At 37.7% G+C, this 25,943-nt stretch overlaps 3 protein-coding genes across 5 annotated transcripts; all 3 read right to left on the reverse strand.

The window, feature by feature from the left end:
• Positions 1-294: 294 nt before the first annotated feature.
• Positions 295-2,901, reverse strand: LOC141623142 (U-box domain-containing protein 4-like). Its single transcript, XM_074439210.1, has 3 exons — positions 2,821-2,901; positions 927-2,031; positions 295-579 (listed from the first exon to the last, which is right to left on the reverse strand). Exons 2-3 carry the CDS (start codon positions 1,998-2,000, stop codon positions 523-525), a joined length of 1,131 nt encoding a protein of 376 aa, XP_074295311.1. The 5' UTR covers positions 2,001-2,031; positions 2,821-2,901; the 3' UTR covers positions 295-522.
• A 1,833-nt stretch (positions 2,902-4,734) lies between these two features.
• Positions 4,735-16,612, reverse strand: LOC141623144 (aspartic proteinase 36-like). The gene is made up of 12 exons (XM_074439211.1): positions 16,215-16,612; positions 15,972-16,092; positions 10,948-11,375; positions 10,698-10,854; positions 10,486-10,568; positions 10,301-10,397; positions 10,064-10,136; positions 9,641-9,970; positions 6,297-6,421; positions 6,068-6,169; positions 5,891-5,982; positions 4,735-5,135 (listed from the first exon to the last, which is right to left on the reverse strand). The coding sequence occupies exons 1-12, from the start codon at positions 16,430-16,432 to the stop codon at positions 4,955-4,957; spliced, it is 2,007 nt and encodes a 668-aa protein (XP_074295312.1). The 5' UTR covers positions 16,433-16,612; the 3' UTR covers positions 4,735-4,954.
• Positions 16,613-18,549: 1,937 nt separating this feature from the next.
• LOC141623145 (metal transporter Nramp3-like) lies at positions 18,550-24,341 on the reverse strand. 3 transcript variants are annotated; one of them, XM_074439214.1, is made up of 6 exons: positions 24,015-24,341; positions 22,431-22,591; positions 21,985-22,339; positions 20,685-20,821; positions 19,947-20,599; positions 18,600-19,194 (listed from the first exon to the last, which is right to left on the reverse strand). In XM_074439214.1, the coding sequence occupies exons 3-6, from the start codon at positions 22,323-22,325 to the stop codon at positions 18,973-18,975; spliced, it is 1,353 nt and encodes a 450-aa protein (XP_074295315.1). In that variant the 5' UTR covers positions 22,326-22,339; positions 22,431-22,591; positions 24,015-24,341; the 3' UTR covers positions 18,600-18,972. The 3 variants fall into 3 exon arrangements, with proteins under 3 accessions (XP_074295313.1, XP_074295314.1, XP_074295315.1); XM_074439212.1 differs by having other exon boundaries at positions 18,550-19,194; positions 21,985-22,591; XM_074439213.1 differs by having other exon boundaries at positions 18,550-19,194; positions 21,985-22,662.
• Positions 24,342-25,943: the final 1,602 nt, after the last annotated feature.

The raw sequence follows: 25,943 nt of genomic DNA on the forward strand, positions 1-25,943 counted from the left end.
TTCGGGAATAAACATGAGTGTCCTTGTTACAGAGACATGGTTAGCTCTAAGGGTAAGCCCAAGTGTCCTTAGATTAGATTACGCGTCCTAGAAAGAATTAAGCACCAACTACGTACTTACTGTATGTTTTTAAGTACTCTATACTAAAGAATAAAAAAATCATGTAGATACTAGATAGATGTCTTTTTCAATTAATAGTTTTGTACAAGATGAACGAACTAGTGTATCATTCCATTTCCTGGTCGGTTCAGAGCACAATGAACCATTTTTGTACATAAAAGACGGAAAGAATAAGGTGTGAAACCTGTCAACATCAAAACTGTCTTTGTGACTTGTTTTACAGGGAAATGGAATAAGTAACTACATGCTGCTGTAGCATCCTTGCTAGCTATATTCATTCTCTAATAATCCAATACATTCATCAATTCACAAAAAAATGTAGCACAACCAATCTTCAAAGCACCATTAAGTTAGTTATATGTGTACACAAAACTAAAACTACTTACAATTTAGGTGTCATATTCAGCCTCTCCTACCATAGCGAGGTAGATTTCTCAAATGATTGAGGATCTTAGTTGCCTGCATAACCACGAAAAAAAGGGATGCAAAAAACATTATGAGTATCTTGAAGAGTTACACATACGGAGTATAAAGGAAAACTCCAAGCTGAGACACGGCCTCAAGATCGGCTCAAACATTTGAAATCAAGCTTCAGTTCGAGTCTGGGCATAACAAAAATTAAGCTCGTTCGGGATCAGTTTGAGATTATTTCATTAAAATTTTTAGAAAAAAAGCAGAGACCCAAACGAGATCAGGTTGGATTAGGTCAAGCTCGGCTTAAGCAGGAGATCATTTTGACAAAACCGTCTAAGCTTTATCAAAACTGATTTTGAGTTCACTTATACCCAGTAAGTACCGTACCATACCTTTTCTCTGGCTCGTGCCGTCCCTGATGTTGACAATGCCACCAATGGTGGCGCAGCGCCTTCTTCGAGAAGCCTCCTACAATATTTGTTACTCTTACTGTCTGAACAAAAAAGCCATAATGCAGCAGCAGCATTCTCTTTGACCCTTTGTGAACCTAACTCAATAGCTTCCACTAGAAGAGGGATACCTCCCTCTTGAGCAATAGCACTCCGTCCCTCGGGTATAGTGGCTATATTTGCTAACACCACAGTAGCCCTATCAACCAACCCGATTGCTGGGTCCATCAAATCAATAAGGTGTTTTACTGCACCAGACTTAGCGATGCCAAGTTTATTTTCGGTCATTGTCGACAAGTGGAACAAAGCAGTGGCCGCATCTTTTTTACCATGAGGTGATCCATTCCCTAAGAGCTCTACCAAAGGACCAATGGCCCCGGAATTCCCAATCTGGATGTTAACTTTTTCAAACTTACAAAGACTACTCAAAGTAGCAGCGGTATTTTCTCTAGCTTCAGGAGTTCCTTTCTGAACAACATGTATCAATGGCTCAATTGCATCGAAATTAGCTATCAAGATCTTGTTGTTATCACTAATAGATAGGTTTAGGATGGCAGTCACGGCATGTTCTTGGATCATTAGGTCTGGAGAACGAAGAAGATGAATTAATGAATTAATGCCATCACAGTTTGCTATTAAGATTCTATTGTCCTCGTCCTTAGCAAGAAGCCTGAGCTCGAATGCGGCTTCTCTAATAGTCTCAAGAGATGTACCTTTCAGGTTTCCAACTAATTTCCTGACATGGGTCTCGATCGCTGCAGTATAACTTCCAGTATCTGGTATTGAGATAGTTATTGGTGAAAGTTTAGATGGTTTAAGACGAATTTTGCGATTGCATCTTTTGTCAGCTATTTTAGTCGGAGATATGGGATGCTTGGGTAGTGTTGTATCAGCAGAAGCTGGTCTTTGATCATTGGACATCATGCCTCCATTGCTCAACACATCGGCTTCTGACCTTCGCAACTGTTGATCAATTTCACCAGTGTCCTCTACGGCTAAGTCAGTATGCAAAACCATGCTGCACTTTTGTTATGCTTCAAATACATTCCTGTGAAGACATACAAAACAACATTGTTCAGACCAAAAAGAACTATTGCATTCCAATGCTTCAAATTCAGAAGACAACTTTTCGGAAAAGGCATGTCATTAACAGCTTAACGCCTTGTTAGGATGAGGCTATTTCAATGGAAGGTCAGGATAAAATGAATGCTCTGGAAGGAAAACAATGTTCAATTCGCGGGAATTGAGATGCTCCAACCGAAAAACATACATGAACTTTATTCACGGAAAATGTAATTTCTTAATGACAACCAAACAAGTTTACATTATTTCCGATGAATTGTACTTCTATATAGGAACTTAATTCATGTGAATTTTAACATCTTACATAAGTTGAATTCCCAAATGAACCAAACGACTCCTTATATTATGGTAATTGGTAAACCCTACTCTTTGTTTGAATGAAGAAATTTGGAGGTGAAGGGAGAATAAGGAAAATGAATGACTGGCATGAGGCGTCAAACTAAAAAGGGCTGAACTGTGCATCTGTAAGCTTCGAGTCTGAGTTCCAGAATACAGAAGTAATATTTGCATCATAAACACCATAGTATAATTTTACAACAACAAGGTTAAGAAAGCAATAAAAAAAAGTAGGCAGTACGATTAACAATTAATCGAAATATCATTTGTTTACCTTTGATTCAAATACTCTCAATCAATAAAAAAAAAAAGTAAACAAATGAATGGACGGAGGGAGTACGATTTACAATAAACCCATAATTTGTAGAGGTGCACTTAAATCAATGAAATTCAGATAGTTGAAAAAAGAAAGCAAAACCTGAAGAAGAGGCAGTGGGAATGAAAGGAGGTTGAGAAAATGTGTGAATTTTGTAGTAGTCATGCCGCATTGCCGTGTCATTTGAATTTGACTTCCTCAAATTTCTTTCTTTTTATATCATTCCGTCAACTTTCTTTCCTTTTTTTTAAAAAAAGGAAAAAAAATTCCCCCACAACAATTTGCATTGCCTACGTGTTCATTGTAAACGAGCAAACATCTCCTCCATTTTCTCAAAAAAAAAATTAAAAAAATGGAGGTTTATTACCTTTCAAGGGTCCGAATCGATTCTAGATATGTCGGGTAATTGTAAATACACCCGAGTAGGAAAAGATAAATGAATGTAAATGAGATATACTCCCTCCGTCCCGGTCAATTGTTGTCCTTTCGTTTTGGCACAAAGATCAAGGAAAGAGGAGATGACTAATAACGAAATGACAAGTGGAACAAATTGAATGAGAATGATGATCAAATTACTCTTCAAATTCATTCTCAAATAGAAATGACAACAAATGACTGAGACACCCTTTATCGAAAATGACAACAACTCATTTTTCTTCCTTACCACTGGTTTAAGACTTGAAAATTCCCCTCTCAACAGTAAGCCTTACTCATTGAAGTTTATGGAGAAATAAAAACATAAATCTTCCGTACTACATTATTCCTAATATGTAATTGAATTTAGGCAAATTTAACAAAAATAACCCAACGTTTGTTAAGTATTCCAAAAATAACCCAACCTTTTGATTTTAATAAGAATAATCCAACGTTTGCTTTTGGGTTACAAAAGTGTCCCAACATTTTACTTATATTTCAAAAAATATAATTTAATCATATATTAATCAATCCATTAACTTATTGACCATATATTTTCATAAATAATTATATAAAATTATGAAAAAATTATTTAAGAACAATTTGAAACATGGAAAAAAAAATTGAAAAAATATTATAGTGCCGTTCAAAATCCCAAAATGCATAAGTGATATGTTTAAAAAATTGTTTGTTTTCTCAAATCCACGGTTTAAAAAATCAAAAGTATTTCTCTCATAACTATTTCCACAAATTTAAAATCTATCTTATTTGTTATTTCTTTTCAAAAAAATTATATATTTGTTTTATAATTAATTTTTCATTGACAAACTAAAGAAATTATAATTCTTCCAGTTTTTTGGTTGAGTTTTTTTATATATGATATCACAAAATAGACTTTAAAGATTTATGAAACTATTTTACAAATATCATTTATCAATATTTGGTAGAAATTTGTTTAGTTGAGATTTCGGGATATTTATGTGACAAAAATATAAAGGTTGGATTATTATTGTTTAAGTTAAAAGGTCGGGTTATTTTTGGAAGACTTATCAAAGGTTGGGTTATTTTTGTTAAATTCGCCTTGAATTTATTATATGTATATTAAAGTTTACTGCTAATCGGCCCATAAACAAAGGTTTATAAAACTATTAGCACTTCGTATGTAAATTTTTTTTTTCTACAAACTCATGCTGTGACAGCGAGTCAGTAAAACACAAAAAAATGTCATCATTTGCCGGCCGTGTAAGTTTCACATGTACTTTGTAAACACAAAAAATGTCAACGGAAAGAAATATGAATGTGAATAATTCTGAAGTAAAACAGAAACGCATACATAGAACTTGTAATTTGGAGACTCGATGAGATCAGACGCCTTACCTTATATGACAAAACATTGCCCGATTAAAAAAACCCACCTGATTTCTTGAACTCACAGGAGTCGCATCGTAGTACCGCCCTGATTTCTTGAAAATTGTACGCAATTCATGAACCAAACTCGGCAGATTCTGCAGGCAATCTTCGAACATCCATTCGGGCAAAAACAAAATAGATATAAAACAGGGAGAGGGGATAAAGACCAGTATAATCGGAACACAAGAGATGTGGAGAAACTGCTTTGATAACTAAAATTGAAATACTGCTGCATAAGATTCAGGAGTAATCTACAAAATAAATGATAAAGAACAGTCTGTTCTTGTGTTTTAATTGGCATTAGAAAAACTAGTATATTTTGAACTTTTTGTTGAATTGAATGGCAAAACAAAAGATAAAACTATCAGAAAATCTCATAAGAATGATACAGAACTCGATCAGTCAATCGCAATCACAATGGCTGGAGTTCTTGCTCAATAACAGGAGCGGCATCACTGCCAACAGGTTTGTATGGTATGGTTGCTTCTTGTCTCCATCTCCAAACGAACCAAATCCCATATACCGATAATCCTAGCATCAATGTTATTATAATTGCCATAAATACCACTAAATAATGTTGTTGCCGCCAACTCCTGCCATCAAAGAAAAATCATAGTTATGAAGTGAAGAATATCGTCAAACTCGGACTCGACTGATAAGTGAGTACGTAACAGTGTTTTCAGAATTTCAGATGCATGACATTGCACACTCGGTAAACTGTACAGCAAAGATTTGTCTTGAGGGAGGTGTTCATCCCATCATTCGTGCATTGCTGGAGAGTAAAGCAGGATATTAGGAGGAAAAGGGAGGGAAGGGTAATAGACTATAGAGTACGGGTGTTCTCCTTCGAAATTTTTCCAATGTTCAAAGGATTTTGATTTTGCCTTGCAGGAGGGAAAATGGAAGAGAAAATGGATTCCTTTACTCTCCCTTCCATATCCCTTAACTCCAACTTACAATCTAAATTAGGGATAGTACATCATGTCTTTCCTTCCCCTCCCTTTGCCTCAAAATCCCATTGTCCAAAGACTCCAAACAAAGTAAAGCTATTGGTAACTTGCATTTACAGAATTTCTATATCTCACCGCTCAATGGTAGATAACAAATAAATGAGCATCAGAAATTAATTAAATATGCAGACAGAGGACATTCAAAATATTGCACATACAGCAGAGGCAGTATCGTCACTTGTATACAGCAGAGGCAGTAGAGTCACTAATAGCGTAAGGATTGACTGAAATCCAAATGCTTATTTAAGAAAGCAAGAGATATCAACATCGGAAAAACCGCGGAAGAAAAAGACAGTACTAGACCATACAAAAAGTCACTTAAAACAGAGAATATTTACCTTTTCAAAGGAGGCTGGACCTTCCAATTAACAAGCTTGTAACTACCAAAGGTGTCTGGAAGTTGCAGTTCAGCTAAGCGAGATATTATATGCTGCACAAAGTCGAAATTAACAAACATTATCTAGTGCTCACTTTCTTTTGAGTTACTAAGCCCACATTCACCAAATGCAATTTACCGTTGCAGTTGTATTTGAAAAGTACTTGGCAGATCCTTCAGGATAGATGCTGCAACTTATCAGGGAACCATTTCCAGCTGAAGTCATATTGAGGAGATGAACCTAGAAGCCATTAAATGTATTATTTACTTGACAGCAAGGTTTGAGAAATACAATTCAACCTCTCTCTTTCCCTTCTTGCTTCACTACTTTTATGAAAAATTATAAACCGGCTATTCCCTCAGCTTACCTGAGAGATGTTGACTCCCAACTCTTTGGCAATGGACGTAGATAGTTCTGAACCATGTGGCTTCAAGTCTAAGTATTTAACACTCAAGGATATAACAAATGTTATGTAACCGACTTGAAAATCTCCTGAAATTGGAAATAAATTTGAAAAGAAAAGGGGGTCAGCCAACACAAACGTCAGTTAAAGCTACCAGTTTACCATAAACACGCTTGCACATACACAATAGCACACATGAAAGCCTTGGCAAGGGAAAGTTATCTAAACTTCTAATGTGTGGTAAAAAAAAAAGGGGACTTGCTAAATCCCGCGCACCAATTTACTCAATCCCGCGCATTTTTCCCTTTTATTCCGAATATACCCCTCATTTCTCACCAATCACCCACCCCAGAATCCTCGTTAATCAACACAAGTACACAACACAATAACCCCATCCATTGCACCGCCTGCAGAACTGCCTTCCTCTTGGCCTGCCCAAAATAAGCCGGCACCGTCACCACCACATCCACCACCTTTACTTTCGCATGAAACTCTGCCAAATCAAGCGCATAACAAAACAACATCGCGAGCAGCTCCTCACGCGAGTAAACCTCACCGCCATCAACCTTGATCGCCGCAACGCCGTGAGAATCTTCCACGATAAGGGGTAACGTGCGACTAATCCCGCCGCTTCTTCAATGATTAAAGCGTAAATTTTGTCGGAGTAACGTGCGACTAATCCCGCCGCTTATTCGCCGATTAAACGGGTGTCAAAGTGAAAAGCGATCAAATTAGGGGATTTATGTTTCGACATTTCGTTGATTGCGACGGTAATAGGGATTTGACGTGGTTTGACATTAACTACTGCTACTTTCACCCATTCTGATCCTAGATCTATGCGTATCACACTGCTGCTTCTAATTTCCATGGGATTAGTGATAGTAAGATTAGGATTGTATCTGACGAAGTGACGATGTAGTGTGTTGATGCGACAGTGGGTTCATTTTTTGGGTTTTTTCATTCTCTCTCATTTCTCTCTCTGTGGGGTGAAAAATGGGAGGGGTATTCTCGGAATAAAGGAGAAAAAGGCGCGGGATTTAGCAATTACGAAAAAAAAATTATACACCCCTCCAATTTCTGTTTTCTTCAGATATTCTTTTTTGGCATTTTTTTCTTTTCTTTCCGTTTCTATTTCTTTCCATTTTGGGTAAATTTTTTCCAACAACTAACCACATTACCCTTATACACTCGCATTAACTACAACACTAGTGTACCACCCCTCAGGCCCTCAGCAAGTCGCCATCTCCATCCTCACAACTTGTCTTCAACTCCCCATCTCCAACCATCAACAGTTCATCACCACACCAACGTCTCCAATCACCGCACCACCTCCGACCGCCTTCAACCAACACCTCTATCAAAATCACGCCACCCTCCCCCCCCTCACCCACAAAACTCCCTCCCTTACTCTCAAAAATCTAGATCTAGGTTTTTCGAGGGTGAGGGAGAAACTTTTGTGGGTGCCTGGGTGGGGGTGGGTTCATGCTGAAGTGGCTAGTGGTAGTTGGTGGTAGTGGTTTTGTGTTGGCGCGACTGGTAATGGTGGGCTCGTCGAGCGGTGGTCATAATATTGGGCTCATGGGTTGTAGCAGGCTAGTAGTGGTGGTGGTGGTGGTTGTTGGGGTGGTCAGGTGATGGGGTAGTCAGTTGGTTGGTGGTGGGGTGACTAGCTTGGAGTTTGTGAAGGAAAATGGTAAGATAAGGCCCATAAGGGTAGTACTGTCATTTCAACCAACTTACAAAGCAGGCTAATGGAATATGGGAAGAAAAAATAAAACTGGAGAGGTAACTCATAAGGGGATAATGACGACAACTTTACCCCATTGCCTTGAAGGTTTCCCTTATGACGAGGCAACGAGTAGAATGTACACAACCTTTGAATCTGTTTTTGAAATAAAAAAAAAAAATTATCGTTTTGTTTCGGAACAAACTTATTTGACAAATGGTGTCCACGTAGGATCGGACAATCTCAAACCTGAGATGCGAAAGAGATACGCCATTGACAATCGCGTATCTAGTTTAACTTTGAAAATAGTGAAAAAAATCAATTTGGGATGAACACACCATTAGGAGAGGTGTATCCATTGAATAGACACACCATTACCAATGGCATGTCTTTAACCCTCAAAATGCCAAAAGCAAAGCCACAGCTCACTAGTGGTGATTGAAATCGCAAAAGTGTCAGATATCACTCCCTTTTCTTTCTCCCTCTTCATCGTATCATTTATCACCTTCCATCATCAATCATTATTCATCAACATCATTATGGATTACAGGATATATAGACCAAAAGAAATTAGACAACTTGGCGACGGCAATGACGATGAAACCTACCTTAGCGTAGGTGGTTGTCGAAGGCAGCAGATGATTGGTAGAGCAAATAGAGGTGGCGCCGCCAGGTAGGTAGAGGAGAGGTGGCCTGGCGGTTAAGCGAGGCTGAAATGGTAATGGTGTACTTGTTGAGGTGAGCTGTTGGGTGATCATGGTAGTTTATGCTGGTGGAGATGAAGCAATGGTGGTTGGGGAGAAATAGTGGGCGCAATTGTTGTGGGCCATGAGGAGGAAGGAGCTGCTAGTCATTTATTTAAAGGTGGGTGGAGGAGTTTTGAGGTTTGAAGGAAGTGAAAAGGGGACTAAAGGGGTAATAGGGTAAGTGTTGCTGTGGGTTTGCGATGACATTTTTTGGGTTAAAGACACGCCATTCATCTCCATCCTCATTATTATTTTTTTAATAAACTATTTGATTACATTTATGCCTTTTCAATCCTTTTTACTTAAAGCTACGTGCATTATCGAGCCTTATTGAATGCCGTGGACGGTTTCAAATGATGATTCATGTCGCCCGACCCCAAATCATTTTGAGACTAAGGCTGTGATGTTGTTGTACATGCCATTCACAATTGGCCTGTCCATTGAGATAGACACGCCATTGGTAATTGCGTGTCTGATCTGTGTTTTACGTGGATGCCATTTTGACAAATACATTTGTTTCCGAATCAAAAGAACATTTTTTTTTAAGCATTAGTTCAGAAAAAAAGATTCACAGCCTTTTCCCATTTATTTCCTCTACATAAGCAGACGTGAATCAGGCATTTTCTTTCCTTATTAACAGTAATTTTCCGTTCATAACTAGGTGATTCTTCATATTATGTCTTTCAGTTATCCATCATGACCATTAATTAATAGGTTAAGACATTGCATAGAGTAAAGTTGTTTGCTGTTGATTGGACCAGATAATTGACGAGCCATGAAACAAGCAATTAATAGGGAAAAAAATGCTACAAAAAGTTATAAGCATCTTAATATACCTGAAATAACATGACTGGGTGCTCCATTAGGAGCCGATGCAGGTGGCATCCCTGTATCTGAAATCTCTGCACCCAAAGGTGCGGGTGGCATCCCTGTATTTGAAACCTCCCCACCCAAAGGTGCAGGTGGCATCCCTGTATCTGAAATCTCCCCACCCAAAGGTGCAGGTGACATCTCTGTAGCTGCAACCTCCCCGCCCAAAGGTGCAGGTGCTGGTGAAATGCTTGAAGCATTCAGTCTCTCCCATAACACCGAACAATTGGTCTTCCAAAATCCAACTTTCGAGTGTTCACGATCATATGTTACAAGAGTATTACGGACAACAATGCCTGTTATACGAATTAAAAAGGAAATTACAAACTCCAAGAGAAGAAAGAAAATTATACCCAAAAAGAAGTATTGTAAAACTGAGCACCCTGTACCTCCTAAGAGAGTTGTCGGATCTTTTCCATTTTGAAAAACACCAAGACAATATGCACCGTGTACCTTTGAGTGCTGTACAAATGATTAAATTAGATTAATCCAAAAAGAGACACTAGGTCACGTTAGACCGCAACTACTTTATAGAAAGATAAAAAAAGTTTGAAGCACATAAATTGAAAAAAAATATCACAACAATGGTTGGAAAAGTAGCCGGAAAAAGGAATTAGCAACTTTACCTTAAATAGATAGTTTTCCGGCGATAGTGAATACTTTTCACCATTATCAAAGACCATGTCAACTGACGGGAAAGTCTTGTAGAGTTCTGGAATTTCACTGAGGCAGCACAAAATGGCGAAATTGAGAAATGAGATAATCGGACAACTAACTGCTGAGTGAATAATCCACTAGCAATATAAACTACCTTCCAGCACCAGAGAAGCATACATCATTATAATTTGGATCAGGACCACGAATCTGCTTAAGGCCATGGAGCTCACTTGTGATCTACATTTGAAAAATAATAATAAGATGACGAAGGAGCATACAGTATGTTCAGTGTTCACCTTACAGCTTGTATCCAGAACAAAATACCACAATGTGCAGAAATAGTGTACAAAAAGAAAATCATCTTACAGCTTGTATAAATGGCAGAAACGCTGCTTCTGGTAAATAGGCATATGTTGTACCACTATCTAGAATAGTTCCATGCTTCCCATCAAAAACCTGTGGATTTATATCTAGCTTCTTCCCAGCAACATGTAAACCCCGCAGCTCGATATTGTAATACGGACTGTTGCCAGCCGGAAACTATTGTAAATGTGTCAGACGTTAAGAGAGAAATACAAAGAGGGCTATCAAGTAACCAAAATCTTCCATAACAGACCTGCGATCAGGGTCAGAATGGCTGAAGACCATGTCAGACGGTGGAGATATTTGGCCCAGAACCATAGCACCACCACCAACCTCCATCCCACCATAACACAGTGAAAAGGAATCATTGATTACACCTTTTTCAACAAGTTGATCAACAATGCTTAGATCACCACGGCCCAAACCCATTATACCATCAGCATGTTGACTATAAAGATCACCTGTTTCTGCATTTTCACAACCAAAAACTGCACGCTGGGCTTTGAGCTCACTCATATTACCAAAAGATACAAGGTCTTCACCTAAAATCCCACTGCTGGAACTCATTTCAGCATATTGTCTCTCGTAAGTACACTGGTCATTTTCCGTATCACATGTACAATCAGGATTGCACTTCACTGGATGGTAGGTATCTGAAAGATCTGGCTGGAACTTTGGATCCTGTAATAGTATAAGCCAAAAAAAGGAAACATAAGAAAAAAAAATAGAAATCAGAGTAGTGAAAGGCACTGCAGTATCCATCATAAACGGATCAAGTTTTGCAGGCATATAGAAAACTATGCATAGAAATGGGCATGAGAACGTTCATATTATTTATAACTTGATTCTTAATAATATTTAAAATGTCAAGAACAGAAGACATCATACCTCATGGCGGATACCTTTGCCTATATAACACAATGCCTATGCTATCACTAAAAAAAAAATTTCCTGCTTTTTTATTCTGTCATTTCTTTTGATACCATGGGTATCAATCTCATACCACATCCCCCCTTGGATATAAGAAACCCATACCTCACGGGTATCATAATCAAATAATACCAAAACAAACATAAGTTGTGGTTGTCTATTCTAAACCCATACCTAATACCTTGTTTTTGTAAACCAAATGCCCCCTTAAAGTTTTCCGTATTTATATGTACAATTTTCCACATCCTTCCTTAAAAATGTTACTTGCCATCAAATGAGCTATTCGAGTAGACTGCAAGCCGCCCATCAAACTTTCTTGCATGGCTTCTCTTAAGTACACAGAGGCAACCCCATGTAATAATTTCCCCTTCGTGTTTTAACAGCTCAAATGAATGCTCTTTTCCTACTTCATCCTCAGTGGTGTTCTATGCTTGCAAGAAAAAGGATTGCTTTCAAGATACTAAAACCATCAGTAGGTATCCCAGCCAACTGACGAATGAGTACAAATAATGAGGCAATTTAAGAAGCCTTACAAGTTTCAATCAATTTTTCCCCTTCAATACTTCTTTCGAATAAATTGTCATTTATAGTTGGGCCCACTCATACTTTGCACCACTAAATATCTAAATGTATTCACTAGAATCAAGAATCAATTCATAGTTGTATTACGTCACCGTTTGATAAACAACAAATTGGCCAAAAAATAGTAAATTTGGGCAAAAAAGTAGATTGACCAATCAACACGCTAATTAAGTGTGTTTGGTAAATAGTAGATTTAGAGAGTAGGTTGATGCAAATCTACTAGTAATTTCAGAACCACCTACAATATTTAAGTAAATTAACAGCACTTTTCATCTTCATCTCCAGTTTTTCTAAAATTCAAATACATTCGTTAATGAGGGGTATTTTAAGGAGCTTAATTATTTTCTGAAAAGAATTGAGGATTGCCGCCTTCCCTAGGAGAGTAAGTCAAGGAACAAACAATAACCATCATCAATTCTTCATCAGATACGGAAAGCTGAGTTCCATGGAATCAATAACTGGGCAAAGCCTATATATTAACCAGTGAGAAGCCAGAAGTTGAAATAGCCATTTATCACAACTCATTGTCTATTAATGGAATTTCTTGTATCATCTAAATGGCCTAATACTGTTGGGAAATGGAGCTCTAATCTCCCACGAACCGAAAAGACTAAACTCCACTATAAAAATAGTGACCAAATTACAACTCCGAATTTGGACAACAATTTAGGAATACAAACAAGTGCCCTTTAGACCTCCTGTATAATTGAATATACCACCCCGATTATACCCCTAGAGTAACCCTCTAAATTATTGTAAAAGAAGACTTGTTATACTGCCTCACACACTCAAAAACGGTTGAAGGTTGAACTGTTACCCGAATCACAACCCTTGTGTGAGTACCTCACAAATGGACTTTTAAATATTCTTAAGAATCCTTGTCTCTGGTGACCAACTGAAGCATGCTTCTTTATATAGGCCAAGCCATTGCCTCTTAGTCAACTTTTGTTTCCTTATCTCGCCAAAACCAACAGGAGAATGCCTCTTTATAAAGGCCAAGCCATTGCCACTTTAGTCAACTTTTGCAACTTACAAATCGTGCTCACCATGCACCAGCCATTGAAATTATTGCCAACCTTACTACTCATGAACATGTGTTCATTGTAGCAAGTACATGGCCCAAAATTTAACAAAGAAACGCGAGATTTATTTCCATGAATCCTTGGGAGGGACCCAACAAACATCCCCCTCCGGCCCAAGGGAGTAACGGAGGAACTGCACATTCGAGACAGTATCCAGTCCTCATCAACCTCACTCACTACCACGGTCAATGGCCACAAGAGAGGGACCTCCACCCCTACACCTTACAACCAGCAAAAACATGTCGACGTCCTTTTCATACCTAATCATCTTTTGAGGTCTTAACCGCTACTGTATTAACCGCGGTGCAACTCTCATGAGGACCATATTACCCTTAGTCACCTTCACCACTCCCCATTGAGTTTTGGAGTCCGAGTCAGTCCAACTTAGTTGACTAAGTGAGATTCAATTCCGCCGCAACTCTACCATAAGCTACCTTCTCAAAAGTATGCACTAACCCACTAGAAGTTGACTTTCACCACCCTAACACCAAGGACATCCACTTTTGAGTGCCAACTTCAACTTTTTGGTCTGTCAAACCCCAAACGTGGTGATTGATACAAGATGCATCGTACTCATCCGTGACTACAAGTCACGTTCTTCGGTAAGGAACCAATCACGACTCCCCTCAGGGGTTGGTGCCACCATTGTCTATCGGACACATCTTTCCCAAGACTGTTCCGCCTAGTGTGCTCATAGTCACAACACTTATAACACTTTACTCCATTATTTCGAAAAGGGTTCTCCGATCAGACGTGCCATGCTTCAATCCATCCATCAGCCTGGTAGACGATCGACCTTTCCCATCTCGAGCAATCGCCATTGTGAGGTCGCTCCACATTCATCCTTATCCTTCTTCCTCGCATCAAAGGACAACAAAGTCGTATGTGCTTCCTCTATGTACAGAATTGTATCCACATATGTCTCATATGTCCGAGAGAGAGTTGAGTAACAACATTTTATCCTCCTCCTCAACCTTACCTCTATATTCTTCAACTTTCTACCGTCCATTGAACAAATTGGTAATGTCCAATGATATTTTCTTCTTCGTCCATCGACAACCGCCGATATAACCGTCTCTTTAGCAACAACTAATTGGTCAAGCCTTTCGCCATGTAAAGCTTTTCCAATTTTTCCCATATTGTTGATGTAGAGCCACCACAAAGAACACAGTTGATTGATGCACCCTAATGGTACTATCACGTTTAGTACCCAGTTGATCAAGGAATCCGAGATGCGCCCTAATGGTACTATCACAATTAGTACACCCCTGATATGAGTCGACTTGCCTTCAACTCCGGCTCTGGCGAAGCCAAGATGTACAAGTAGATCCTTCATTCTCCTTTGAGAGAGGGTGAAAGTACTTTTACCATCAAATTTGATATCCTTATCGATCAAACTACCGGACCACTTGGACCTTGCCGTTTGGCACTTAATACCACTTGTTGGGAAATTAGCTCCAATCTCTCACACGCAACTAACACCGATCGATAAATAATGTAAAAAGGAAATAAAATAAACAGCAAGAGATTTAGGGTCAATACCCCAAGCAAAACTCTCTGCAACGGAGGTAAAACCCACTAGCCGAAATGAGTGAACTACACAATAAAAATAGTGCCACGATAAAGATTGTGTCAATACTGGTCCAAATTACAACTCCGAATTTAACTCTGAATTTGGATCCAACAATAATTTAGGAATACAAAAAGTTCTCCAATATAGTTGGAATATACCACCAATTATACCCCTAGAGTAGCCTTTACATTATTGTAAGAGAAGACTCGTTATACTACCTCACACACGCAAGCCTGTTTATTTGTGTGAATCAGCAAATTCAACAATACCAAGAAAACACTTGCAATTTCATTGTATGCTTTCCTTGTTTCCTTAACGCAGCTAAAGAGTGTTTCTTTATATAGGCCAAACCATTGACTCTTAGTAAACTTTTGCAACTTAAGAATAAAAAACCATGCTCACCATGCCCCGGCCATTGAAATTATTGCCAACCTTACTATTCATGAACATGTGTATTCAATGTAGCAACTACAAAGCCCAAAATCAACAAAAGCATGAGATTTGTTTCCATGAATCCTCGGGTGGGACCCAACAAATACTTGAAACTCATGAAGATTAATCATCTCATCATTTGGCCCCTTTAATTAGTCCCCTTAGTCGTTAATGGAGATTAACTATGTATGTCTTTGGAATACTAGATGTATTTTATACTACATTGGATTCTTTCATAAATTTGCTCAATGATAAAAACTTCTGCCCAGTGGTGGTTGGCATGAAAATGAAAACAAGTTTTAATTTATATTTTTTTTAATTAGCGTGGTAACGAGTTTGGGTACTACCGGTGGCACCCAATCACTATCCAATAGCATATTTCCCTAAGGAAACGTGATCGTCAAGCTTGTTACTAAAATCTACTAATACTTATTTGTCAACGTTATCCGATTTCTAAAATCTACTTTTGTGAAATGATAGAAGTTTCAAAAGCCGTGTTCAAAATTACTCTAGAATCAAAGAAGAGATTTTTATATTGTCAAATGAGCTACTCCTACAAGGGATTGTGGGAAGGGGGTTTCAAACCTTGATTGTCCACTTCTCTACTATACCTCCGTCTTAACAACTAGGTTATGACCTCTTCCGTATCAGAAAAGAAAAAAGTGATTAAGGAAATACCTGATGATTACCACATTGATCACAGGAATTACAAGGCACATATGTGACCGTACTCCCTGTATCCACTATCAACGCAAACTCCTGTGGCGGCGTTCCGATCCATAACCTCGTCGTATAATACCTAAATTAATCAATGACAACGAAAACCCCTAACTCAAATCAATGATCAACACTAATCAATAACAATAAACCCTAAATTAGAGTAAAATACAGTAATAGTAATCAATTAACTAAGAAACTAACCCGTTGGAGAGGAGATCGTCGTAGAGACGCATCCTAGCATTAGGCGAAACGCCATGGAGATGACGTCGGAACTTTAACTTGCTGACGTCAGCTGTTCGCGGTGGGGAGAGAGAAAGCGGTAGGATTAGCGGGCGGCGATCGACAGTCGGTGGCGGCGGCGCGGTGATAGACGCGGAGAGGAGAGAGAAAGAGAGGAGGAAGAAGAAGACGATACTCATGGAGGCGGCCGGGGCACCGTAGACGACGGAGCAGAGTCGACTCGGGCGGGATGGTGGAGTTTTCAGTTGACGGTTTTTAAGGATAGTAGATTGATGTAGTAGTAGTGCAGTAGTACCGGTACCTGATGTACATCAAAGTGCAAGAGCCGTAGAAGTCTAGTTTACGATTGACAGTTAGGTGATTTGACTTGCTTTTCTTATTATTTTATCTTTTTCTTCTTTTTGGATTTGGATCTATTCTTATAACAACATCAATTAAGGTAATCTCAATTACTTCATAGATTGAGATGTAATCATGTTTTTTATTGGTGGTTTTAATTAAGGTTAATAAACTGAAGATCTATTGTTAGCAAAAACTAACAAACTAATAAAACGAGTTAACCATAACATAAGGACCTAAACTTTAATATTTTTTCCAGTTAAGGACCCCAACTATCATTTTGTACAGTTAAGGACCACACTTGGTGAATCTGTCACGTTTTCCGTTACTTGAATAATTTAACGAGAAAAAAAAAGCTGAAATATTTTTTAAAATAATATATGCAATCCCCCCTGACTTCATCTTCATCACTACTTTCAAGACTTTTGTTAATGTGGATACTACACAGACAAAACAATCCTAACCAATTACAACTATTATCAGTTTAACATTTCACCAATTTAAACACTCAAACTCAAGGATGTTAATAACTTGTTAGCAAGAAAAAAATTAACAGAAGCAAAACTGGAAACTTTGCAAGTGACAACACCAAACAGAAAATTTGTCAACACAAAAATTTACCAGCGATTTACCCTCCACCAAATATTCCCAACATCCCTGTGATGTCATGCAAACTATCCCTTCATCCTATCTAGTAGATGCATCACTTTCAAATTGTAGCGGTGCATGACCGCTGATTTTGTTTATTGTACGGAGTATTATAGATGATGTTTATCAGTTTGTGTGATTAGTAAGGATAATTAAAATCAAAGCCGATAACTTCAGTTTTGTCAAAAATCAATGGTTCTTTTGTTAAATCGATCGGAACTGGGGAAAAAGAAAATCAGCGCTACCATATTAAGCAAACCCAAAAAAAAAATTTTTGAAAGTGAATAATGGAGCAACTCGCAAACCAATAAGAAGGAAGGGAAATAGTGAAAAAAAATTAATTGCTTGAATATATTTTCCTGCAATCAATGTCTATTTAATGGCAACAATGACGGAAAGCTAGTTAGAGTTCCTTAACTGTAAAAAATAAAAGTTTAGTCCCTTATCTGGAAAAAATGAGAAAGTTAAGGTCCTTATCTTATGGTTAACTCCTAATAAAACTAATTTAAGATACAAACAAAAGGAAAAAAAAGTACACCTCAACGGCTCAACCTGAAAGAAAGTCAATTCATGATCGACTTTCAAAGCATGCAGTTTAGTAATATGGCAATTTCATACTCACTAGAGATCTAAATCTGACTATGTATGATGTGATACGCTTCTAGTTTAAGTAACATGTTTGAAGTCATTAGCAACTAAAATAACAATACAAGATGATGTACTAGAAAAAAAAATTTTGGGGTAGTGAATTTTTCTAATGTTGCTTTATGCTTGTGTTAACCTCTATATTTTAGAATTTTGAGGTAGCAAGAATCGATAATCTTTATCATTTTTTAGAAATTTGGGGTAACGGTGCTAACCTTTGCTACTAGGTAGGTTCCCCGTGAGTAAATGCACATTGTAAGATCAAGACGTTGCAACAGCTTTGACTTTGATTTGCATGGAGATTGCATCTTCAAATGTGCAGTAGCTATGGAAGCAACAATTGTCTTAATCACGTAGTAGGTCGTTCTTAAACCAGGTAAAACATAACATTGTACAAAACGGATCCTACTAATTAGTACTCCGTAATCACTAGTACTAACTAATGAACTAATGAAAAATTACAGATACTCGCAGAGTCGCAGGAGAGCTAGGTATACACTATACATACAATACCCTTATCCTAATAAATAATGGAGTCAGTTTCAAAACAAAACAAGCTAAGTCTCATACCGAAAATATGACGGATTTTTCAGCATTCCGCAAATAAGCACTCGAAAACCAGAGCAATGCTACATTTAAGTTACATGTATAGCTGACGAGAAGATTGTTGGTACATGTCATCACCTAGGTCTCGATTCCTCTTGCAGTCCTGCTATATTCTATGGCTAACAAAGTTATGCATAAGCAACAAATGTTGCCATTATTCAGTACATTTAGCTGGAAAATTGATGGTATTGTACATTTTCAGCCGAGAAACAGCAATCTCAGCAGAAGGCACTAATTAAACTCCCTGTTCTAAATTAGGGAGCGAGTGTACCTATAAATGCTACAAAACTTTCTAGTTACATATGGCACAAAGAAGATAAATAAGTGACTGCATGCTGTGGATTTTGTACAAATTTGGGCTTCCTCAGAAGAACATAGGCAAGCGTATGGGTCAAGTTCTAAGCAATTCCTTGAGATGTTGGTTGTTAACATAAATTTTCAGCCTTGTCTGATAAACTAATGTTCATCAATATAGACCAGTTTATTTGATCAAAGTCAGGGAAGTCTTCTGGTCACTCAACCTCATCCATGATGGCAAGGTAATGCTCCTCGAGATGAGGTATAAAACAAAAAGGACGTACGCCACTGTGAAAACACAAACTATGGAGCCAAATACTATCCCTCTTGCTTCCCCGGAGAAGAATTCCACCATCAGATATCCGTTTATCACAATCACAAGGCCAGCTACAAGCCATGCCAGTGTCTGCATACAAAAAAAAAAAGGTTTCTGATTAGGCTTTGGTCAAAAATTAAGTTTTCCAACAGAATATTCCTGCAATGACAGGTACTGCCCAATACTATTAGTGCAAAATTGCAAATGTCAGCTAGCTTAGGCTGGTAACAATTGAATGGTGATGTTCATGACGCGTTTAAAATTCGTCATTATCGAAATTGTCCTTTCGCTCCCTTTACTCCTGAGAAACTGATATTGAACAATACATACTTCTTGATTTCTCCATCCCTTATATTACATGTTATGCACTTAGGAATTACACCCACTTGACAACCAGTTCATGAAAGTCCTCAGTCTATATCACCCATATTGCTTCATGAATATGGTATGGAGAGAACTATATAGTTCATACTGAAATCCATGTTAACTGCTTAGGGTAAGGATATGATAAACATAGATCCAAGATTTTTTGACGTGTGATTCTTTATACTTAAATCAAATATTGATAGCAGACTTAGTGAAAAGTCTGGTTTTATAAAAGATGCTACAAATAGTAAGCTAGATGGATGCAGGAAAGGACATATGAAGAGTGAAGACTAATGACTATGCTAATGAAAAAATTTAGATCAACAAATGGAAGAAGAGTTAATTTGACCAAGTTCATTGTCCAATCAAATAAATAGGTCATAGAAATTTGTTCACCCTTCATTCTGTAGCCCTTAGAAATGACAAACAAAAATTCCAGAAACAAGCAGACTGCACAGTCGATGAAGTTAGCATACCTTGAGTACAGGGCCAATTTTGAAATCACCCATAATCTCTTCCTTGGAGACCAAGTACAGGAGGGGAATGAGAGCGAAGGGAATCTGGATAGACTGAAGAACATTTAGCCATTCATTAAGTGAGTCTAGCATATCATCCGACGTATCAAAGAGGAGGGCAACAATAATAGTTGGGATAATTGCACAACTTCGTGTGATTAGTGACCTTATCCATTTCTTCACCCTGAGGTTCAGGAAACCTCCCATAATGAATTGTCCGGCATAAGTACCAGTTAAAGTACTGCTTTGACCAGCAGCCAACAAACCAATGCCCCATATGTACAAAATTGGGAACAAACCTCCCCCGTACTTCTCTTGAAGGTAATGCCCAGCATTAGCGAGTCCTATACTGTTAGCTTCTGGTGTTCCATAAAATGATTTTGCAAAAACAGTAGTCACAAAGAGATTAATGATGAAAGAGACAACTAGGGCAAACGTCGACTCAATCGAGTAGTAATTAAGAGCCTCTTGAACTTGACCTCGCTTTTTGTGGTCAATATCTCTTGACTGTACCAAGGCAGAATGTAAGAACACGTTATGAGGCATGATTATGCACCCCACAACTCCCACGGCTTGCTGTATTGTTTTTGAACTCAATTTTGGAACCACAACCCCTGAGGAATAATAAGCAAACGTTCAAACTCTTTGTGACTGGCATGATGTCTGTTTTCAAGGGAAGAAAGGTATGAGGGGACTCACCAACAAGGAGCTCGGAACCACTCGGCTTTGTGTCATCAACCATCCAAGCAAAAGAAAGAGCCATTGTTGCGATAAAGACTGCAAAAACTGCTTCCAGTTTCCTCACACCATAATTTTCAAGAAATAGAAACAGGAAACTGCACGAGAACCACAAAAAACACCTCGGTCAGTACTCAGCAACCTAAACCATATACTTAGCCACTTTAGGTCATTGTTCATCAAGAAGCTATCATGACTAAACTACATATGAAATGTCTTCTTAATTTTATGTGTACTGTTCATAATATTTTGACAGCTAGACAGCATACGGCCAATGGTTTGGTACAGTATTTTACTCGTACTATCAACAATCAAGTAGAGATCATTTCATTTTATTTATATTCTCAAATGAATGGAAGACTCTCATCAGAGTTTCAAAGTGCTTCTTAAAGAAAATGCCTCCAAAAAGGATCCCGCTCCAGCAAGAGTAAGGGGAATCGAATGTATGCACCTCCTGGCATAAACTAACCAAGAGACTGTTCGACTTTATCATTGCAATAGCAATGAATTTTCGTTTTCATCAGGACGTCAATGAAGTCACAACATTTTTCATATAAAAAAAATTTTCTTCATCATGTAACCCAACCAACAAGATCCGTAGTCCGGCCTTTTCTTTTCTTGATTTGAGAGGAGGGGTCTTGTTGCTATATTTTACGCTGACGATAAATATGGTACTGACAAATAAAGTAAGACATTTTGCACCTCACATCTAGTGATACACATGCTTTAACCTGGGTGCCAGATAGTGGAGGTATTCCAATTTTCAACACTTATCTTTCTTTTCTACTTTATACATCATAGAGAATCAAATACTTTATACACAACAACCATATACGGCAAGCCTAACAACGACCACTGCTGTGATTCTATCCACCAAACAAAAGTAATACACACGCCATCAAAGAATTAGTTATGATCAAACACGCAACTAAGAAAAACTCCAAGATGTGAATTTCTGTAAATAATTAGATATTAACTGACACCACAATTCCCAAATAATACTAGAATTATCTCATCTGAAAAAAACAGACATCCATAAATACCATCTGTATATACCATACAATACCTTAGTAAACATTTTGAATGAAAATTATACCAACTACAAAGAAAATCAAACAGCTAAACGGGACTAGACAAACAATATCAGCTGGCTCAATCATCATAACCTGTTTACAACTTTACATCAAGTAGGATTAACTCGGAAATTTGCTTTATTTGAATAATATAAAAACATAGAAGTATGACTAGAAAAAGGAAGTACCAGTCAAGGGCTGTGATGAGAACCCCAGACCAAAGAGGCAAAACCCCACGGCTCAAAATATTGATAGCTATAGCACTTCCAATAACCTCCTGAATATCTGACCCAATTAGGGCAAGCTCAGCCATGACCCACAACAACAACCTGGCCCAATTCGGGTACTCATCCCGGCAATGCTCTGCCAAGTGACGACCCGTAGCAACACCAAGCCGGGCTGAGAGAAGCTGGATAAGCAAGCCCATAGCTGTGGCCCACATCAGCAGCCACAACAGAGAGTAGCCAGCTATAGCCCCAGCTTGTAAGTCTCCCTCCAAGTTTCCTGGATCTAAGAAACCTATGCTCATTAGAAGCCCAGGTCCTGTGAAAAACCACAGTTTCTTCCATGAAAATGGTGGCGTTTCAACATCGTATAATGAAGGGTGATTGTATGTGGAGTTGTTTAAATCTACCATGTGGACCTTCTCACTTTCCTTGTAAGCTGGCTCTTCCCTATCTTCTTCCTTTTGTTCTTCTTCATTGCGGCGTAAAAGCGGAATTTCCTGATTGTCCATCCCCTTTTCATCGGGAGGGGGGCTTTCGACTTCAAAGCTGGAAATCTTCTCCATCTCTCCTAGAGGTACAACATTTTTGTCAAGAGATGGAATTTTGTTGTCAATCAGACATATCTTCGTACTCCTGAAACTATAATATCAACACTAAACCACATATGCTAGAGCCTCTATACAAAATATACTATATCCCCTCCATCCCATAATTCAAGTTTATATTTGAATACTTTTCTCAAAGCTCTCTGACTTTACCATTGGTTTTTTTTTTCATAATTATAAGTCATAACTAGCAATACAAAGGTTGCGGTCTGAAATGATTGCCAGACAAGAAAAACAAAGGCCTATGTTCATTCAAGTATAGACAGTAAGCCTCTGTAATTGCATTTGAGTAAGAAAAACAATGTGTAGTGTAGTTCATACTTCATTGATTCACTGAATCATCGAATAATGAGATTTGCCTTGCTCGCAAAATGAACACTATCAGCCAGTCTCTACATTTCCACTTTCACAAATTGTGCTCATGAATTAGCTTAGGGCTCTTAAAAAAGAATACCAGAACACCCATTTACTTTTCTTGTATGGTTTCCTCAAAATACCTGGTTGAGCGAGACTTTTACGGTTTTGGCTTTCGTAGGAAGCTTTCACAGATCCATATTCTTATTCACCTTCCTAACCATTAAAACTCACCATGTCTTCATTTCTCATCATCAGTTTAAATCACATACCCAAGCTTAAAGATCAGTTAGATGCGCTCAGGGTGCCTCAGGTGCGCCTTGTTGCACCCTTGTCTAAATCTATAACTCTTTCCCTTCACTTTGCCTCTTTATCCCCATTTCCCATGTCCGCACTCTTTAAAATGCAAAAAGAGTATTGCCATCTATGTTACTCCTACTCGGCTCGAAGGATTTGACAGGGTGTGTACCCAAGTGTCTGACTCGGCATATGAAGTGTCGAAGTAACATAGATTGCCATACACTATCTTATTTCAAAAATACAAATTTGCTGGCAAAAACAGTGTGTCTCACACGCATGAGGCACACGCCTTCATTTCACCCTGGCGCCTTAAAATCTAAATTCTCATCCAAATTATTCACGTTCTAGACATGATATTCTACATAACAAATAACATTCGTCTCAAAAACCCCACCACAAAACCCGATTTCAGATTCGTCTTTTTGTGTAATACTCTGTATCACTCTGATGCATTTAAAAGTGCCTCTATTCCTTTAAAATCTCTAATTTTTCAACTCATAATTCTCTAATTCTCTAAAATCTCCTTGCATTTAGCCAAGAAAATTAGCTCAAAGCTGTTTTTTTTTTAAATTGATCCAATATCTGATGCTAAAGTTGACTCTAAAAAGGAAATGGATAACTATTGACCGACACTGACGGAGTATGAAATAAATTACGATTTATCAAGGGATAAAGAGAGCATTAATAACACAGATCAACGATAATGAATTGAGATTTAGATTGAAATCATACCTGGAGAAGAAGACAGCATTAACTCTAGGTTTAATACAATTGATTTCCAATAATGACGAATTGATAATACGGCAATTATAAATTTAAATTGATCTGATTTCTGAGATTAACAAATAGTAAAAGATATAGATTCTAACATGAATCTGGATTAATCAGGGGAATCAAATTGGGGATTAGAATTGCCGAGGTTTAAATTAGGGTTAAATAAATTGAATTAATTAAGTGATTAAAAAAGTAGATAATTGAGAGAGACGAATTTATCTGGGAAGGTTGAAATGATAACAAGAGTTCCTTCCCTCACCGTATCTCTCAGATCAACGACGTATTAACGAGATATGCGCAGTGTAACTTGTTAATAAAGCCAACAAACATCAACATTTGGTTAAAGGACAAAACTCAAAAGTTGTTAAAAAAAGGTTTTCCAAGTCTTCTTTTGTCAATTTTGTTCGGTTACAAAAATTTGTTTAAGCCGATCATATTCGTTTAAACTCTAAATAAGTAAAATAAGACGGAGTATATTGACTAGTAAAAACTTTGTCGTATTTATCCAAATTGGATGTTGCTTGACCCGTGTTAATGTTACTACTGGTGTAGTTCCCGTGTTATAGCAACGTACTTTTTAGATTTCTTTTATAAAGAGACATTGTCAATTAAATTATTTGCATAAATGAAGTGTACTTTTAATTTAATGTTGTAATTTATTAAATATAATATTAATAAGAGGTAGAAAAAAAAGTTTACTACCATAAGAAGACATTTTAAGTTAAGTTATTTTATTACTATTAAAAATAACACAATATTTTATACTGTTGCATACAACTAATTTATGGCATTAATAGTACAATTATTATGTTAGTTGTATAATCTTTTTAAAACGCGTATTAACCTTAAAATAAAAAGCGGTAAAAACAATATTCCGCGCATCTAAAAAGACGATTTACGAATTATTAAAATAATATTTTCACTTTTTTATTTCTAATAAAAAAATACATAATTGGTTTTACATCCTTAAAAAAAATAGTCCATATTGCTAAAAAAAAAATTACATAATAAATAAATGATGATTTCTTACAAAAGAGGTAACATATAAATATAATATAAATTTATATTTATAAGAAATCAAGTTCACTCATCTAACTTGTAATATGACATGTAGAGTCCAAAATTGTGGGCTATTAAAACTTTTATTTTGATATATGAGATAGAAAAAAGTGGGCTACGTATAAGATCCACAATTTACAATCCATCAAATCTTGTAATGTTAGCAGTATCAAGAAAAATAGGCCCAACTAAGAAGAAGTCTTTTAAGCGGGAAAACTAAGAGAATTTTTATTCTCTTAAGACCATCCCCAAGTAAGGTTAATTGGTAGGTCATGACCTTGCTTGGTCACACTAATCATCAATTAACAAAAAAAATTATGGTGACCTTTGGAGAGAAGAGGTCAATTTGTGACCTTTGGTGGTCAATTTGTGACCTTTGGTGGAGCAAATTGACCCAACTCATGACCTATATGTGGCGATATGTGATTGGTTGACAATATTAATAATTAATTGATGGGGCATATTCTGCACCCGCTGACCGAGTCAACACATTGAGCAAGGTCAAAGATAAATGACAGCAAGTCAACATATTAATGACTTAACCGACAAAGCCGGCTGTCTGTCACTGGGTCTCGGTCCCGAACTAGCCGCCGAGAGGCATATCCGCGTACTCACATCCAGTCCCCTCGGCATGGAGTCAACGGACCGCCGGCCGCCATGGGTCCCTCGGCCGAGGGTAAGACAGTCTTTCCACCTGCTAGCCACTTGGCCACTTGGCCACTACGTGACAAAAGGTGAAAGTCTATAAATACTCCACTTCTCTCGTTGAGAAAAGGATCCCAAAACGATCCGAAAATCACCTTAATCTGGTATAAAACTCCCTTATCT

This window comes from Silene latifolia, chromosome X (assembly GCF_048544455.1).
Source record: "Silene latifolia isolate original U9 population chromosome X, ASM4854445v1, whole genome shotgun sequence".
In the NCBI taxonomy this organism is placed as follows: domain Eukaryota; kingdom Viridiplantae; phylum Streptophyta; class Magnoliopsida; order Caryophyllales; family Caryophyllaceae; genus Silene; species Silene latifolia.